Source organism: Gopherus flavomarginatus, chromosome 5 (assembly GCF_025201925.1).
Source record: "Gopherus flavomarginatus isolate rGopFla2 chromosome 5, rGopFla2.mat.asm, whole genome shotgun sequence".
Taxonomy (NCBI): Eukaryota; Metazoa; Chordata; order Testudines; family Testudinidae; genus Gopherus; species Gopherus flavomarginatus.
Window position 1 is genome coordinate 110,389,393 of NC_066621.1, and position 16,411 is coordinate 110,405,803.

The window sequence follows — 16,411 nt, forward strand, 5'->3', positions numbered from 1 at the left end:
AAGCAAAAGCTGGGCTGTGAGCCAGAGGCAGGCCCCACTCATAGAAGAGGGCTGCTAGATGCAGATGCATCCTCACATAAGTGCTAATAAGAGGAACTTGTGCCAAGATGGCATCAGAACACTCCACAGAGATAACAAGGAAAAAGCAGGTTCATATTAAAGATAGGATCAAAAGGACAACATGATGGATAGATTTGTTTGAACCGACATAATCAAAAATGGAGACAGCCCTCAATGAGTCAAGAGGCTGTACTTCAATACATCAATAGGGATGAATAATCTGTCCTGTAACTGTATAAAACTAGGTCCCAGAGTGCACATGTTTGTCTGGCCTATGGGGCAGTTGAAAGTCCTGCCACTGACTGAGCCGGTCCATTGCCAGGGGGCACAAATTCGTAGCATGTCTTGTAGAGTCTACGGAAAACTATTACTGTGCTTCGTTTGACAATAAACCTGGCTTGGGTTCCTTCATACCTGACTAGAGTCTGTGGTCTTTGGGAGTTCTCTTGGGGTCTGCTGTGTCAGCTATCTGAGCAGATCTGGGGCAGCACACAGAGGGAACACGCACACAGTCGACTGTTATCATTGAACAAGAGCAAAGCACCACACCGACAGCTACTGAAAATATCAGGAATTCTAACTCATATTTTCTAAATTAGCATGTTACCTGATCACCACCTATTTTAGACCGAGGCCAAGGCACATCAAGAAATGCTTGCAGAGCATGTAGGCAAGCAGTAATGTTTTCCATTGCTGAATCTGAGCGAGGTGAGCAGAGAAATTCCACACTAATTCCTGTAAACAGCAGGACAAAAACAAAAACAGGTTTTACTGAAAACCTATTTAAAGTAATTTTGTAAATCAAAACAAGTACGCTGTCAATGTGCTGAAAAGATATGGAAATCGCATATGCATCTTTTATATTCCTGCATGCCTAAGCAAATAAATCTTCAATTGTAAACATTTTAGGCAGGTGTTTGTTGTAACAATTAGGCCAATAACTATAATCACGATAAGTAGGTCGAGTTATTTTTAACAAAGAATTTATAATAGGTGCAAGAAAACCAGAACAAACCCCCCCCCCTGGGAGTAGTCCAAACAAAAAGGCCCTCTGATATAATTCAACGACCACACTGTGATCATGCATGGTAAACAAGAAAATGTGGGTCTGGAAATTAATGAACTAAAATAAAAGTGTGTCAGAAACTTGGCCTAACTGATGGACAAAATAAGAAAATGGGTTATCCCACCAATTACTCCCTTTTGGGTCATTAAAGAAAGACTTTGGGGGAAGTATGGAAGAAAAGACGGGGGCGACTAAAGTGAGCTTCATCATCATGACAGCCACCTCCAACATCTCCTGGAACACCAGGCCTTTTTAACATTGTTTAATGATGGACAGTGACTGTGTTAGGGTAACATCTTTGGGCCCCTATATTCCATCTAAATTAACATTATAGACCTTGTCTTCCTTTATCTAAGTATCCAGTATCTAAGAGTATGTCTACTACCTGCTGGATCAGCGGGCAGCAATCCATCTAGCGGGGGTCGATTTATCGAGTCTACCTAAACACGATAAATCGACCCCTCCGCGCTCTCCTGTTGACTCCTGTACTCCGCCGCTGCGAGAGGCGCAGGCAGAGTCGACGGGGGAGCGGCAGCAGTTGACTCACCACAGTGAAGACACTGCAGTGAATAGGTCTAAGTACATCAACTTCAGCATAACATAGCTGAAGTTGTGTAACTTAGATCGATCCCCTACCCCCGAGTGTAGACCAGGCATAAGATAATGAACAGACTGAAACTTCTGGGCAATAGAAAAGAAATAAATAATAATCAGCTTCAAAAATCACAGAAATAGAAGATGAAGATGTTGAGATCTGGATCCACTAATTAGGAAGAAAATTCTTATAGGCACCCCACAGAATTTTTGCCTTAATATGAAATTGAGAACCTGGAATGTAGTATGTGAACTCTTGACATAGTGATTTACATGACAGGATGAGTTTACAGAGAAACTATAATAGCAGCGTAGAAACTTAAAGGCTATCTGAGACTTAATATTTTTATTTCACAAAAAGGCTGAAGTTTTTAGTTAATCATGTATTTACCAACCCCACCTCACTAGCTAAATGGGGCAAAGAAGTCTATATGAACCCTGGGCCTGCTAACCCTAGACCTGAAGGAAATAACTGAACTTTTCTGTTGGGCCTCAGATGCCAAGTCTATGTTTTGCCAGGTTAAACAAAAACGTATTTAAAACTGTGGTCATATTCCAGAGTAACTCCAATCAAGTCAGTAATGTCACCTTGTAATTACACTGGTGTAACCAAAATTGAATCTGTTCTTAAGCTCAAAGCAGAAGCAATAGTAGGTTTCTGAGCATAGTAGTAAATTGGCATGTGTTCTGTTTACCTTGCATTGGATATTTTTTCCCAGCATAATCAGAAAGACAGGAAGCAATTCTGTCTCCAACATAGAAACCAACTCTTGCCATAAGTACTTCCAACATATCAATTCTTCACCAACACAATTAAGAGCAGACAACCAAAGCATTATAGCGTGTCAACAGTATTATTTATACTAAAGTGACTGTTTATAATTTAAAATCCAGACAGATTACATGCTCATCAACCAACCCAAGATAAGATGAAATATGTCAGTATTCACATCCTCAGGAGATTTCACTGCAGCCCTAGAGGAGGAATCTTGACACATTGTAGTTGGGGTAACAGGTCTAGAGAGATTAGTTACTCCTTCATCTGGATCAACCACAAGGAAACCTGTGCTGGTAAGCCATAATGCTGTAGCATAAAGAATTAGAGCCCAGGAGTTGTGATAGTGTGGTCTTGCATTTTCAATTGTCTCTGCAGTATAGAATGCACCACCTACAAAAAAATATCAGTCAGAGTTTTAAATGATGCAATTATTTTCAGTTGTAAATAATTTCTCTTACAGGTATGGGATTCCTTTCTGTTATTATAATGGTATTTGTGTTTAATGACATTTCATTGTCTTTCTTAACTGTTTAACAGCCAGAGCTGACCTGGTGGTTTGTGGTTAACAAATAAAATTATCAACAACAAAGCAAATAGAATCAAATACATTTCTTTAAGTCTTTTTTCTTCCTTTCATCTTAAAAATCCACTACTGCTCCATTCCAGTGAAACCTCTATCCCAAACTTAGTCATTGATTTTGTGGTAAATAGCTGCAAATTATAGGGTGCTGGTTCTGTATCAACTACATCTTATTTTGTGAAAAAGTTATGTACTGTGAGTGGGCACAATTCAGCTGAGATGTTATTAAGCACATACAACCAAATTATATCAAACACGAATAAAAGTATACAGTTGCCTTCATACCTTCAACTGGAAGTTGAGAGGCATATTCTGAAGGCAAAGTTAAGAGAGCAAAATCCTGAAGTGCAGCAAGCCAGAGTTTGCTTAGGATCCCAAGGTCTGCCTGGACTAGGTCCAAAAGTCCATCGGCTGATGAGGTTAAATCTCCGTAGCTTTCATCTGTAGAGTTTGTGATCATCAAAGTTTGCTTGTGTGGATCACTTTGGTTTTTTTCTCCTTCAGCTGCAACTATGTAAACCTGTTCAAAGTTTGAGAGACAGAGCAACAGTTATAGATTTTTAAAGCCAGAAGGCACTACTGTGATCACCTAGTCTGACCTTCTGCACGACACAGGGCATAGAGCTTCCTTGAATTAATTCCTGCTTCAAGTCTAATAGCCATGGTTGAACTAGGACACACCTTCCAGCAAAATACCCAGTCTTGATTTAAAGATGATCAGTGATGGAGAATCCACCACAATCCTTGTTAAGTGGTTCCAGTTGTTAGGGACTCTCACTATTAAAAATTCGCACTTTATTTCTATTCTGAATTCATTTAGCTTCAACTTCCAACCATTGGATCTTGTTATTGATTGAAGAGCCCTCTAATATCAAATTTCTATCCTCCTGTAGGTACTTGTACATTGTGATCAAGTTACCTCTCACCTTCTCTTTGAGAACCTAAATCAATTGAGCTGCTTGAGTCTTTCACTGTAAGCAAAAGCCCTGTGTAAATCAAGATTTCACAGACTGCACAGAAATAATGAAATTAGCCCACTACTGTGATTTTTCGGGGGGGGAGATGCCTGGTTCCAACTCCTTTCTATTGGAAAAAAAATCATGGTTTGGGGCTAATTTGGCTGCTTGTGGGAGGTTAGCTTCCTGCTCAGCTGGCTGGCAGGGAGGAAGATGACCATAATGTGTGGTAATTAGGAGCCTTGGCTGACCCACCCCTGCCCCCAGGCAGGCCAGGGGGAGGCAATGCAGCATCAGCTGTCAAAGAGCAGTGACCAGGATCTGGAGCACAAACAAGTGTGCGAGGGATCCATGACCTGGCAGAGAGATTGGGGCATGAGGATGATGGATCCTGGTCTCTTCCCAATTCTCCCACACTAGGACAGGTCTCCCTCCACTGACACCATTTCAGGGCAGGACGCCATCCCCTACTCCACACACACTTGCTCATGTTCCAAGTGGTGATCCTGGGCTCAGCTTTCTGGACTCAGCTCCTTGCTGACTGGTGCTGCAGTGTCTCCCCCAGGCCTGTTGGTGAGGGGATGGGCCTGGGGCTCCTAATAGCTACACATTGCGAGTACTGCCCCACTCTCTCTTGAAAAAGAGATGACTAAGGGGGAATATGACAGCCTCATAGACTTTAGATGATCATAATGGTCCCTTCTGACCTTAGTCTTACCTCCTGCACAATGCAGGCCACAGAATCTCACCTACCCACTCCTGCAACAAACCCCTAACCTATGTCTGAGTTATTGAAGTCCTCAAATTGTGGTTTGAAGACTTCAAGCTGCAGAGAATCCTCCAGCAAGTGACTCGTGCCCCATGCTGCAGAGGAAGGCGAAAAACCTCCAGGATCTCTGACAATCTGCCCTGGAGGAAAATTCCTTCCCGACCCCAAATATGGCGATCAGTTAAACCCTGAGCATGTGGGTAAGATTCACCAGCCAGACACCCAGGAAAGAATTCTCTGTAGTAACTCAGATCCCACCCCATCTAACATCCCATCACAGACCACTGGGCATACTTACCTGCTGATAATCAAAGATCAATTGCAAAATTAATTGCCAAAATTAGGCTATCCCACCATACCATCCCCTCCAAAAACTTATCAAGCTTAGTCTTAAAGCCAGATATGTCTTTTGCCCCCACTACTCCCCTTGAAGGCTGTTCCAGAACTTCACTCCTCTAATGGTTAGAAGCCTTCGTCTAATTTCAAGTCTAACTTCCTAGTGTCCAGTTTATATCCATTTGTTCTTGCGTCCACATTGGTACCAAGCTTAAATAATTCCTCTCCCTCCCTAATATTTATCCCTTTGATATATCTATAAAGAGCAATCTTATCCCCCCTCAACCTTCTTTTGGTTAGGCTAAACAAGCCAGGCTCTTTGAGTCTCCTTTCATAAGATAGATTTTCCATTCCTTGGATCATCCCAGTAGCCCTCCTCACTATCTGTTCCAGTTTGAATTCATCCTTCTTAAACATGGGAAACCAGAACTGCACACAATATTCCAGATGAGGTCTCACCAGTGCCTTTTATAAGGGTACTAACAACTCCTTATCTTTGCTGGAAATACCTTGCCTGATGCATCCTAAAACCGCATTAGCTTTTTTCACGTCCGTATCACATTGGCAGCTCATAGTCATTCTGTGATCAACCAATACTCCGAGGTCCTTCTCCTCCTCTGTTACTTCCAACTGATGTGTCCCCAGTTTATAACTAAAATTCTTGTTATTAATCCCTAAACGCATGACCTTGCACTTTTCACTATCAAATTTCATCCTATTACTATTACTCTAGTTTACAAGGCTATCCAGATTTTCCTGAATGATATCCCGGTCCTTCTCTATGTTAGCAATACCTCCCAGCTTTGTGTCATCCACAAACTTTATTAGCACATTCCCACTTTTTGTGCCAAGGTCAGTAATAAAAAGATTAAATAAGATTGGTACCAAAACTGATCCCTGAGGAACTCCACTAGTAACCTCCTTCCAACCTGACAGTTCGCCTTTCAGTACGACCCGTTGGAGTCTCCCCTTTAACCAGTTCCTTATCCACCTTTCAATTTTCATATTGATCCCCATCTTTTCCAATTTAACTAATAATTCCCCATGTGGAACTGTATCAAATGCCTTACTGACATCGAGGTAAGTGAGATCCACTACATTTCCTTTGTCTAAAAAATCTGTTACCTTCTCAAAGAAGGAGATCAGGTTGGTTTGGCACGATCTACCTTTTGTAAAACCATGTTGTATTTTGTCCCAATTACCACTGACTTCAATGTCCTTAACTACTTTCTCCTTCAGAAATTTTTCCAAGACCTTACATATTATACATGTCAAACTAACAGGCCTATAGTTACATGGATCACCTTTTTTCCCTTTCATAAAAATAAGAACTATGTTAGTAATTCTCCAGTCGTACTGTACAACTCCTGAATTTACTGTTTCATTAAAAATTCTTGCTAATGGGCTTGCAATTTCATGTGCCAGTTCCTTTAATATTCTTGGAAGAAGATTAGCTGGGTGCCTCGATTTTGTCCCATTAAGCTGTCTGAGTTTGGCTTCTACCTTGGATGTGGTAATAGCTACCTCCATATCCTCATTCCCATTTGTCATCGTACCATTATCCCTAAGCTCCTCATTAGCCTCATTAAAGACTGAGGCAAAATATTTGTTTAGATATTGGGCCATGCCTAGATTATCCTTAACCTCCACTCCATCCTGTGGAGAAATTGGAGAGGGTCCAGAGAAGAGCAACAATAATTAAAGGTCTTGAGAACATGACCTATGAAGGAAAGCTGAAAGAATTGGGTTTATTTAGTTTGGAAAAGAGAAGACTGAGAAGGGACATGATAGCAGTTTTCAGGTATCTAAAAGGGTGTCATCAGGAGGAGGGAGAAAACTTGTTCACCTTAACCTCTAATGATAGAACAAGAAGCAATGGGCTTAAACTGCAGCAAGGGAGATTTAGGTTGGACATTAGGAAAAAGTTCCTAACTGTAAGGGCAGTTAAACACTGGAATAAATTGCCTAGGGAGGTTGTGGAATCTCCATCTCTGGAGATATTTAAGAGTAGGTTAGATAAATGTCTCAGGAATGGTCTAGACAGTATTTGGTCCTGCCATGAGGGCAGGGGACTGGACTCCATGACCTCTTGAGGTCCCTTCCAGTCCTAGAGTCTATAAATCTATGAATCCTCAGTGTTCAGAGATCCCATTTCTTCTTTCTTCGTTTTCTTCTTATTTATATGGCTATAGAACCTTTTACTATTGGTTTTACTTCCCTTTGCAAGGTTCAACTCTACATGGCTTTTGGCCTTTCTCACTTTATCTCTACATGTTCTGACCTCAATGAGGTAGCTTTCCTTGCTAATCCCTCCTATCTTCCACTCCTTGTAGGCTTTCTGCTTTTTCTTAATCACCTCTCTGAGACGCTTGCTCATCCAGCTTGGTCTTCAATTCCTGCCTATGATTTTTTCCCCCCCTTTCTTGGGATGCAGGCTTCTGATACTTTCTGCAACTTTGACTTGAAGTAATTCCAGGCCTCCTCTGCCTTTAGAGGTCTATAAAGTCATGAATGGTGTGGAGAAAGCGAATAGGAAGTGTTATATACCCCTTCACATTACACAAGAATCAGAGGTTACCCAATGAAATTAATAAGCAGTAGGTTTAAAACAAACCAAAAGAAGTACTCCTTCGCATAACACACAGTTAACCTGTGGAACTCATTGCCAATGGATGTTGTGAAGGCCAGAAGCATAACTGGATTCAAAAAAGAATAAGATATGTTCATGAGAGGATAGATCTATCAATGATTATTAGCTGAGATGATCAGGAATGCAACCCATGCTCTGGGTGTCCCTAAACTTCTGACTGCTAGCATCTGGAACTGGATAATAGTGGATGGATCATTCAGTAAATTGCCCTTTCCTATTCACTCCTTTTGAAGCATCTGGCACTGGCCACTGTTTAAAGACAAGATGGACCATTGGTCTGACCCAGTTTGGCCCTTCTTACATCTAGTTTCAGCTTCTAACCACTGGATTTTATTAATCCTTTTTCCAGACAGATTTAAGAGCTGTGTATTATCAACTCTCTTCCCCATGTAGTTTCTAGTAGACCAGTATCAAACCACCTCTTACTCTACTCTTGGATAAATTGAACAGACTGACCTGCTTGGGTCTCTCACTATATGACATGTTTTCCAGACCTGTAGTCATTCATGTAGCTGTTTTTGAACCCTTTCTAGTTTTCTGACATCTTTTTTCAAGTATGGACACCAGAATTGGAGACCGCATTCCAGCAATGGTCTCAATAATCCGTGTATGGAGGTAATACCATCCCCCTGCTTCTACTCAATATTCTCCCGCTTCTATATCCAATTATTGTATTTATCCTTAGCTACGTTGTTCTGAGAGCCCATGTTCAACTGGTTATCCACTATTACCCCTAAATTCTTTTCAGTATCACTGTACTGCAGGACATAGTCCCCCACCTTGTAAGTGTGAGCTATATTTCTTCATTCTCAGCTGTATGTCCTCGCTTTTGGCTGTATTAAAAAGTATGTTGTTCAAATGAGCCCATCTTACCAACTCACTGAGATCACATGCATAAGTCCTTACTGCCTAACTGAACTTGCAGGCAGTCACACAATGAGAAATGCGTATATTTTGCCTGAGACATGTTTGCCTACAGAGCCTCCCTGTGAGAAATTAAATGCCAATTAAATTTACAACTTCACTGGTGAATGATGTATATCCAATATAGATAACTACAGTGGACAACCACAAGTATCCAAGCCATCTCAATTTAAAATTGACATTGAATCACTATGGAATCTTAACAAGTTTACTACTTTATAAGGTTTAAAATGCACCTCTGTGACCACATTTAATTTTTATTTTAAAGCATGTTTTGCTATCACAAACTGAGTGTATTGGTGTTCATGCTTTTGGTTGTGTGTAAATTCAGTAGAGAATAGCAAATTTAACTTTATACAAATTATGATGATATTTCATTACACTTGAAAGTACAGTTCAATACTCTCATCACACAGTTGCCAAGAGTCTTGTTATAGATCTAATTTACTAACCTCTGCCCAAGCTTTGAGCACAGCCAATATCTCCATAGTTGAGGCACTTTCATTGTACAACTGACTTTGTGCTTCTTTTCCAGCTTGTACTTTGGTCAAGGATGATATGAGCAACTGATGAACCCTTCGAAGGTCATTAAGGTCACTGACTATACCACTTGCTATCCAGGCACTGCAAACCTAGTGTTGTACGATAGAAAGTGTGATCACGTGAAAAAATGTAATTTAGATAGTTCAACTTTATCAGTAAAGTTACTAAACAAGTTTTTTTTTCCAGTCAGGTACAGTCTTTTTAATTTGGGACTAATGATAATGTTAACTGGAATTAATGTGAATAACTCTGGTTACTGTATCCAACTCAGGGACCATGGAAATCAGCCAGAACACGCTGGCTAGTTTCCTCCACTTCTACACCTCCCTCCTGTGACCTCAACATTTCCAACACACTCACAGTTCCTTCTCCCTCCTATTCTCCAATTTTGCCTATGCGTCAGCAGAGTTACTCCGTCTCACCCTCCTGGCTGAATGGATCCAGAGTAAGTGATAGTTTTGGAAAATAATTTGTTAGAATAATGGTAACTTTTGGACATTATTCTTCATAAATGACAATCTTCTTCAGCACAGGCTGATGAATAATATTTTGACACACAGAATTCAAAAAAGAATTGCTATTCTCAAAATGGCTGCCATCTTCCATTGTTTTCACGGAGTGACGTTAAAGGCTCACTTGGCAAAAGGTGATATATAATTTGCTCAGCAGAACTTTTAAGAAAATGCATACAGTTATTGGGCTCAAAACAGGAGTAACTGGGTGAAATCCTTTTGCTTGTGATGTACAGGATAAGACTAGTCTTCTGGGTTTAAAAATCATTGTATGTATCCATTAGACGAGATTAATTTTTAGAGAGGGTCTCACTTGAAAGTGTTAGCTTTAAACACTTGCCTGACATGCTTTTGCTGTGACATCAGGCGGGGTTTCTGGAGCAAACGCAGGTCGAAGTGCAGCTCCAACCTAAAGAGAAATCATTCAACACTTAACGAAATAATGGTCTGTTTCAAATTTTCTTATAAATTATACAGTTCCCTTCTATTTACACTATGATTTGATTGGGAAAATGATTAGAAATTAATTATGTCCCTGCTGGAGAACTGTATTGTTCTCTCTAGTAGCTAATTGCCAGGTATTACTTGGAATCCCAAGATGCTGCTGTCTTACAGATATAGCCTGGTTCTGTGGCCAGATACCTCAGTGATGGGTATAAAGAGTCTTTGTTTGGAGGAGGGTAGAAAAAGGGGAGACTGAGGAACAATCTGACAGAACAGTTATGCTTTTTCCATAAAAGAGATGGTTTCCTCTTTGAGACAGGGACATTAAGGCTTGTTTCCCCTGTTTGCTAGGGTCTTAAAACCAGAACAAAGAAAGCTTTTTCCTCCCTGAACTCTTGACCTGATAAAAAGTTTCCCAACCCTAAAAAAACATTACTCCAAACCTCGACAGGCCTGAAGACACTTAATAAGAAGGGGAAGTTGGGTTTAAGGAAAAGAAAGCAGCACAATATTAATAATTAGCACAAACAGATTTTAACTTGTGTACCTGTGGGAGTAGAGACAGAACACAAACCCCACCCATTTCACGAACAACGACGTATGGAGTGACACTGATCAAGGCACATTGATTTCACCAATCCTTAGTGCTGAGGGCCGCTTTCACTGAAGGCAACTCAAGAGAAATTTTCCCTGATGATTCAAAAGGTTCTTGTAGAAGAACTTAAGATACATTGCGCTTAAGTTTGCGTATGAGAACTTAAACTTAAGATGCACTGCTCTTTGGGGCAGGGAATGTATATATGAACTTGTACAGCACCTAGCACATGGAGGGAGGCTCACTAGGGCCTCTGGGTGCTGCTGTAAGAAAATTATTAAACAGATAAAACCTGATCTAAACACTGGTCTCTGTAGTTAGGAAATTCTTCTTCAAATTTCTGCCTTACACTAGATCTTTCGAAAGCTGATACTTTGATCCTAAAGGTGCTCATCTTAACTCCCTCCCGCTCCCCAAAGGAACGGAAACATTTATGAAACTGTGCAAATTTTTCAAAATTTCCTTTTAAAAGAATCACTTATTTTATAGACCAGATTCCTATTGAAAAAGTATCCTGCTAGTTGCTTAAACCATTCATTCTATAGACCCAGAGACTGAAATGCTTCTTGCAGTCAAAGATCAAATTTCACTATAAATTTTGCCACGCAGATCTCATGCTGAATGACTAATCGTGTCAAAGATTTTTTTTGAAGTCTTAAGTAATGCTGTGCAGGATACAAATGAGCATTAATTTGTTTCCAGGGTATCGGTAAAGTTTCTATCTTCAAATTTTTTGTGGACAGATAATCCAGATGGAGTTTCTGCTAGTTTAACTTTCTGTGGTAGCAGATATATGGGGAGTACTTCAGGCCAGAGCCTGTGTGTTTTAGACCTACACCCACCTTGGCTGGTGCAGACCAACAGAGAGGAGCTGGATTTATAACAAGTAGAAATGGGTAACTCCTTCCTGAATGGGGGCAAGCTGCTGGTTTCCTTTAAAGAATTCTGTGTGGGCTTTGCTCAAGAAGCCATTGTTTGATGTTGAAAATCTTGCCAAATGGTTGTCCTATATCTATCTTCTTTTCTTTCTGGTTAAATATTATTGAACAGGTTGTGGTGACACAACTCTAAGGGTATCTCATTGTTTCGGATCTCCTGCATGCCTATCATTTTATGAGGAGGCCGGAGTACAGCAAAACGCTAAAGCTGGTTACATCATTAGATGAAATCCTCAGCATATTAAATGAAGACCAGGTGCCCATACCAATATTATCAGATCCATCAGTGGTCACTGATATCATTGATCAAAAAAGTATTGTTGACTTGTCTTACGTGGCAGGAACAGATGGCCAATTTCTTTTCTTGCTGCCTGTTGCTAGACATGTCAACGTGAGATTTTACGGGGTCTCTCACCACTCATCCAGAGGACTATCAGGGCACATTAGGAAGGAGAAATGGGCTACACAGCCTTAAGTTTTCTGGTAACCCAAAGTTGTGTGTGTTCATTTCTACCAGCCCAGATGGTGTAGTTAAGTGCCCTATGTAATGTCTGTTAGAGATGAGTATGGAAGCTGGCCAAGGATTGACCCAGATAAAATTAAAGTGATGCTGGTGGATTGGGATATAAACTGAAAAATATGGCAGAAGTTATATCTGTGCCTTAATATAGAATACATGTCTGTTATTTTTGATGTGAGTGTGCAGTGTAGTGTGAGGGTTTAATTAGATTAGTTGGCCAGAGAAATGACCATGACAGCGTTTTTCATCAACAACAGGTAGAAGGTTTCAACTTTCTCTTTCATAAATGGACCTTGTTATTGCAGCCAACACTTTTGTCACCTTGAGAGTAGATGACTGCAAGGGTCTCTTTGTGAAACTAAACCATAAAATATTTTAGGAAACCAAAACTCAAGCAACAATACAGCAATCTATTTATAAGTGGGATATCTCATTATGACAACATTTACACTAGTGCTTTGTTATCTAGAGTGGCTTATTTATTGATTACCAAGTGGAGCTTAAAGGGGTTAGTTATAGCTTACAAAGCCCTAAATGACTTCCTATCTGCCTCCCTCTCCATGCAACACTAACTCAACAGAGGTCCTTTGATTGGAGATCCCTCAGTTTAAAGGAGAAGAGAGGCTGCTGGGAGGAGAGTACCTTTGGAACTTACTCTCACATCCTCGATGTAGCCCGAATCTGCTGATCTTCAGGTCACTGTGAAGCCTGTCTATTTTCACAGGCTTTTGGAGAAATGAGGATTGTGAGGGTTAGCACTGATAGGGAGGGTTGAATACTCATTTGCTTGTGTTATGGTTGGATAATAAGGATTTAAGGGACACTGCAAGACTTATTAGTTATGTCTATCAGATCCATCCAATGACTTTTCCTCATCGAGGACTATGTTCATTAAGTTTGAAGTTGTAAAAATTTGGAACCTGAATTACTTGAGCACAGTTTTTGGTTTTTACCATTTCCTTAGATTTGAAATGCACCTCTCTCTTGTATTGTAGACACACCTATAAATGTTATTTTAAAAAATTATTATGTAACGTCTTCACTTTTTCATTTGCCATGTTCAAAAACAAAACAGACTTTGCTTTCAAACCCAAAATCTCTGGTTGAAACAAGCACAGAAAGTTTCAACCCTAAAGTGAAAATAAATACAACCGTTTTAGTGACATACTGAACCTTGATTACAGAATTAGCTACTGAATATTTTCTCTTCATTATCAAAGTGTCCATTTTGTATATAGAATTCTATAATCAATGGGTGCTTACATTGGCTTGATATTGCTCCAGAATTACATGACCAGGAAACTCTGGTTCTGGAACAGAAGCAAACCTCCGAACAACAACTAACAATGTCTGAAGCCCAGAAAGACGGAGCTGGTCACTGTGATCTGTGGCAGCCATGAAAGCCATGCGGATCAAGTCAGCTAAATGCAATACCAAAAAGTCATCTGGGGACAAAAGAAAAAAACATTTAATAAAAACAAACTTGTTCTAAAGTCTAATTTATATTAAAGATGGTGCAATTGTTTCTATTTTTACATAGTTGGGCCCCAAAGCATTCAAATTTATTTTCTACTTTACCATATGCATTTCCTTTAAGGGGTTGTTTATATCCAGGAGCACGTGACTTGTGAGTACTACCGTATAATGAATCCTAAACAGGAGCCCTTACTCCCCCAGAGAATCTATAGAGGAGTTCCCTTTGCTTTCAAATGAGCACTTTTTGTCTATTCCACAATCATGTAATGGTATCAGCTGATATTTTTCCATTTTAAGATAAAATTTTGAAGGAAATAAAAACTTCTATATCTGAGGCAGATTTCCATAGAGATTTTGAGGCATCAACATCTTCAGATCAGCATGGGGAAGCACAGAAAATTAATGGTGTGTTCATTGGTAATTATGCAGATTACGGAATAAACAGAGCACTGACACTAGTTTTCTTGGATATTTCTAGATTACAAAATTGTGTTGCAGTACAGGCACCAGTTATTGCTTCTAGCTACCAATGTTTTCTGTAGGAACAATGGCACCCCATTTGCATGTCACGCTACAACAGCTGGGTAAGTGTGTGTCAACACTGCAATTATATCCTAATATTATGACTAATTCACCATTGCTCTGTACCTGAATGAATACAGGCTTCTAATCATTTTAATTGAAGGCTGCAATAGAAGTTATGAAGAAATATATAATGAATTTCCCTTAAGTAACCAAATGTTAAAACATAAATGTTAAGTATTCTTTGCACTCTATAAAATTCTTTTGGTATCTCAGTTAGCATAACACATACCTCTTGAATCCCTTTGTTTCCTTTCCTGAGCCAGTGTTATGTCAAAATGTGCCCTGCCTGCATTTGCACAGTGGCTGATAATTTTACAAACACACTCTGCAGCAAAAACTCTAGTGGGCCATTTTGGATTAGTGAAAGGATGGGATCTCTCATCAGTTTCAGAGGTTAACACATCATCATCCTCTTTAGTTCCCTCCTCTTCTTGGGTAGTATCCACTGAAGCTACTGAGGTGAAATCTATATTTTTAAAAACACCGAAAAGGGAAAGAATACAACTGATTACTGAAGGAATTCAAACACATTACTGCCCTGTAAGTGATAGCCTTTAACAGCTTAATGGGTCTAGAAACTGTAGAAAGTATGCAGTGGCTTTTAAGATTCCTGCAGCACCTAATCTCACTAGCCCTCGAAGATGACCAGGCCGCTACTTCCATTGTTTACTTATTCCAGTTAGTACCATAAGGTGGTCAATAATTTTGTCTCAAGATATTCTGCAGTCATGGCTTGATCATGTTACTAGACTCAAGGCAGATTACATGTTACTGAGCTTTAGGGTTAAAGTAGTCCTGATGATATTAGTACATGTTGGTATCTGCACCAAAAGCTATTTTGTAGGACATCTCCATGAAGAAACTAAATATTCCTTATTACTATTACGATTATTCACTTGAAAAGTTACAGTAGATTTTGCAAGATAACTTTTTAACAAGTTTATCTCTCTCCTCAGAATCACCACTGCCCACTTCAGTTGGAGAACCTAGAGCTAGAATAAAAAGGCAAATGGCCCAAAACTATCTTCTGTTTCTTAAATAATCTTTTTAGGACGGCCAAAGTCAGTATTATGAAAGCAAACCCAAATCACATTGATTTATGAATGAAACAAAACAAATCCTAGGAAAGAGTTAAGACCCAACAGAAACTATCAGTGTCCCAGACTGCAGGTTGTTCTCTTCATGTACAACTAGCCAGCATAAAATAAACCAAAATAAAAGTCAAAATGGTTTAAATCAAAACTGATTCTTTCGGGGGGCATAGCTTTTACCTGAACCCAATATTCCCCAAGAGCTTATCTTTGTAGTTCCTCCTCCTCATTTGTTCTCCATTCTTAGAATTCAGTCCTTTCAGAATATTCAGCAGGGTAACTCATTCAACCTGCTCTGAATTATTCATTTAGGAGCATAGCTCTGCATCATTTCCTCCATTAATAACAGAGAGCCAATAGCTTAAGGGAATTTTCTTCAGGACCCAGAAGGGCCTCACAGCCCCAGTGTTTACTGCATTTTAATTTCTGCTATGAGAATAAATAAAATCTAGGACCAGAGGTAAACCCCAAATTTCTGAACATTATCTTTTCCAAACCTCCATGTTGCCAAAAACTCATTCTTGTCCTATATCCAAAATTCAATACTGAAAACTAAAATCTATTATGAAACCTTGATTTCATAAATTTATTGTTATCAGTTATTATCCTTTATAAAAACAAGGATTGACTTGCTATTGAATTATGGTTGAAAAATTATTTTTATTGAATGTTCTGAATACCAGAATGCCATTAAAGCATAACAGAAAAAGACAGCAGACAATTTTTGTATGAGTACATTTCAGCAGATCATTTCAAAGACTGTAGGTTTTCAAGATTTTAGTTGCTCTTATTTATTTACTGAGAACAGCCACTGATTGACAACACAGCAGAATCAAGACCGAAGCAAAAGGGCCTGTCAAGATTAATTTTATATCACACATTTCAGGAAGCAGTCTTGCTACTGATGTATAATTTTCTCTGTTTGTTTAGAGCTAACCCAGCCTCTACTAATTGTATGGGTGTGGACTACAAATTTCATTATGTACAAGCACAG

At 39.5% G+C, this 16,411-nt stretch overlaps 1 protein-coding gene across 6 annotated transcripts in view; it reads right to left on the reverse strand.

Annotated features, from left to right (window-relative positions):
- Positions 1–16,411, reverse strand: part of HEATR5A (HEAT repeat containing 5A) — a 122,460-nt gene that overhangs the window by 17,940 nt on the left and 88,109 nt on the right. For all 6 annotated transcript variants that reach the window (XM_050953834.1, XM_050953833.1, XM_050953832.1 and 3 more), the window contains 7 exons: positions 14,556–14,792; positions 13,529–13,710; positions 10,109–10,177; positions 9,166–9,345; positions 3,364–3,598; positions 2,640–2,888; positions 668–795 (listed from right to left, as the gene is read on the reverse strand). In XM_050953834.1, coding sequence (XP_050809791.1) covers positions 668–795; positions 2,640–2,888; positions 3,364–3,598; positions 9,166–9,345; positions 10,109–10,177; positions 13,529–13,710; positions 14,556–14,792 — 1,280 coding nt within the window. The remainder of the gene's footprint in view (positions 1–667; positions 796–2,639; positions 2,889–3,363; positions 3,599–9,165; positions 9,346–10,108; positions 10,178–13,528; positions 13,711–14,555; positions 14,793–16,411) is intronic.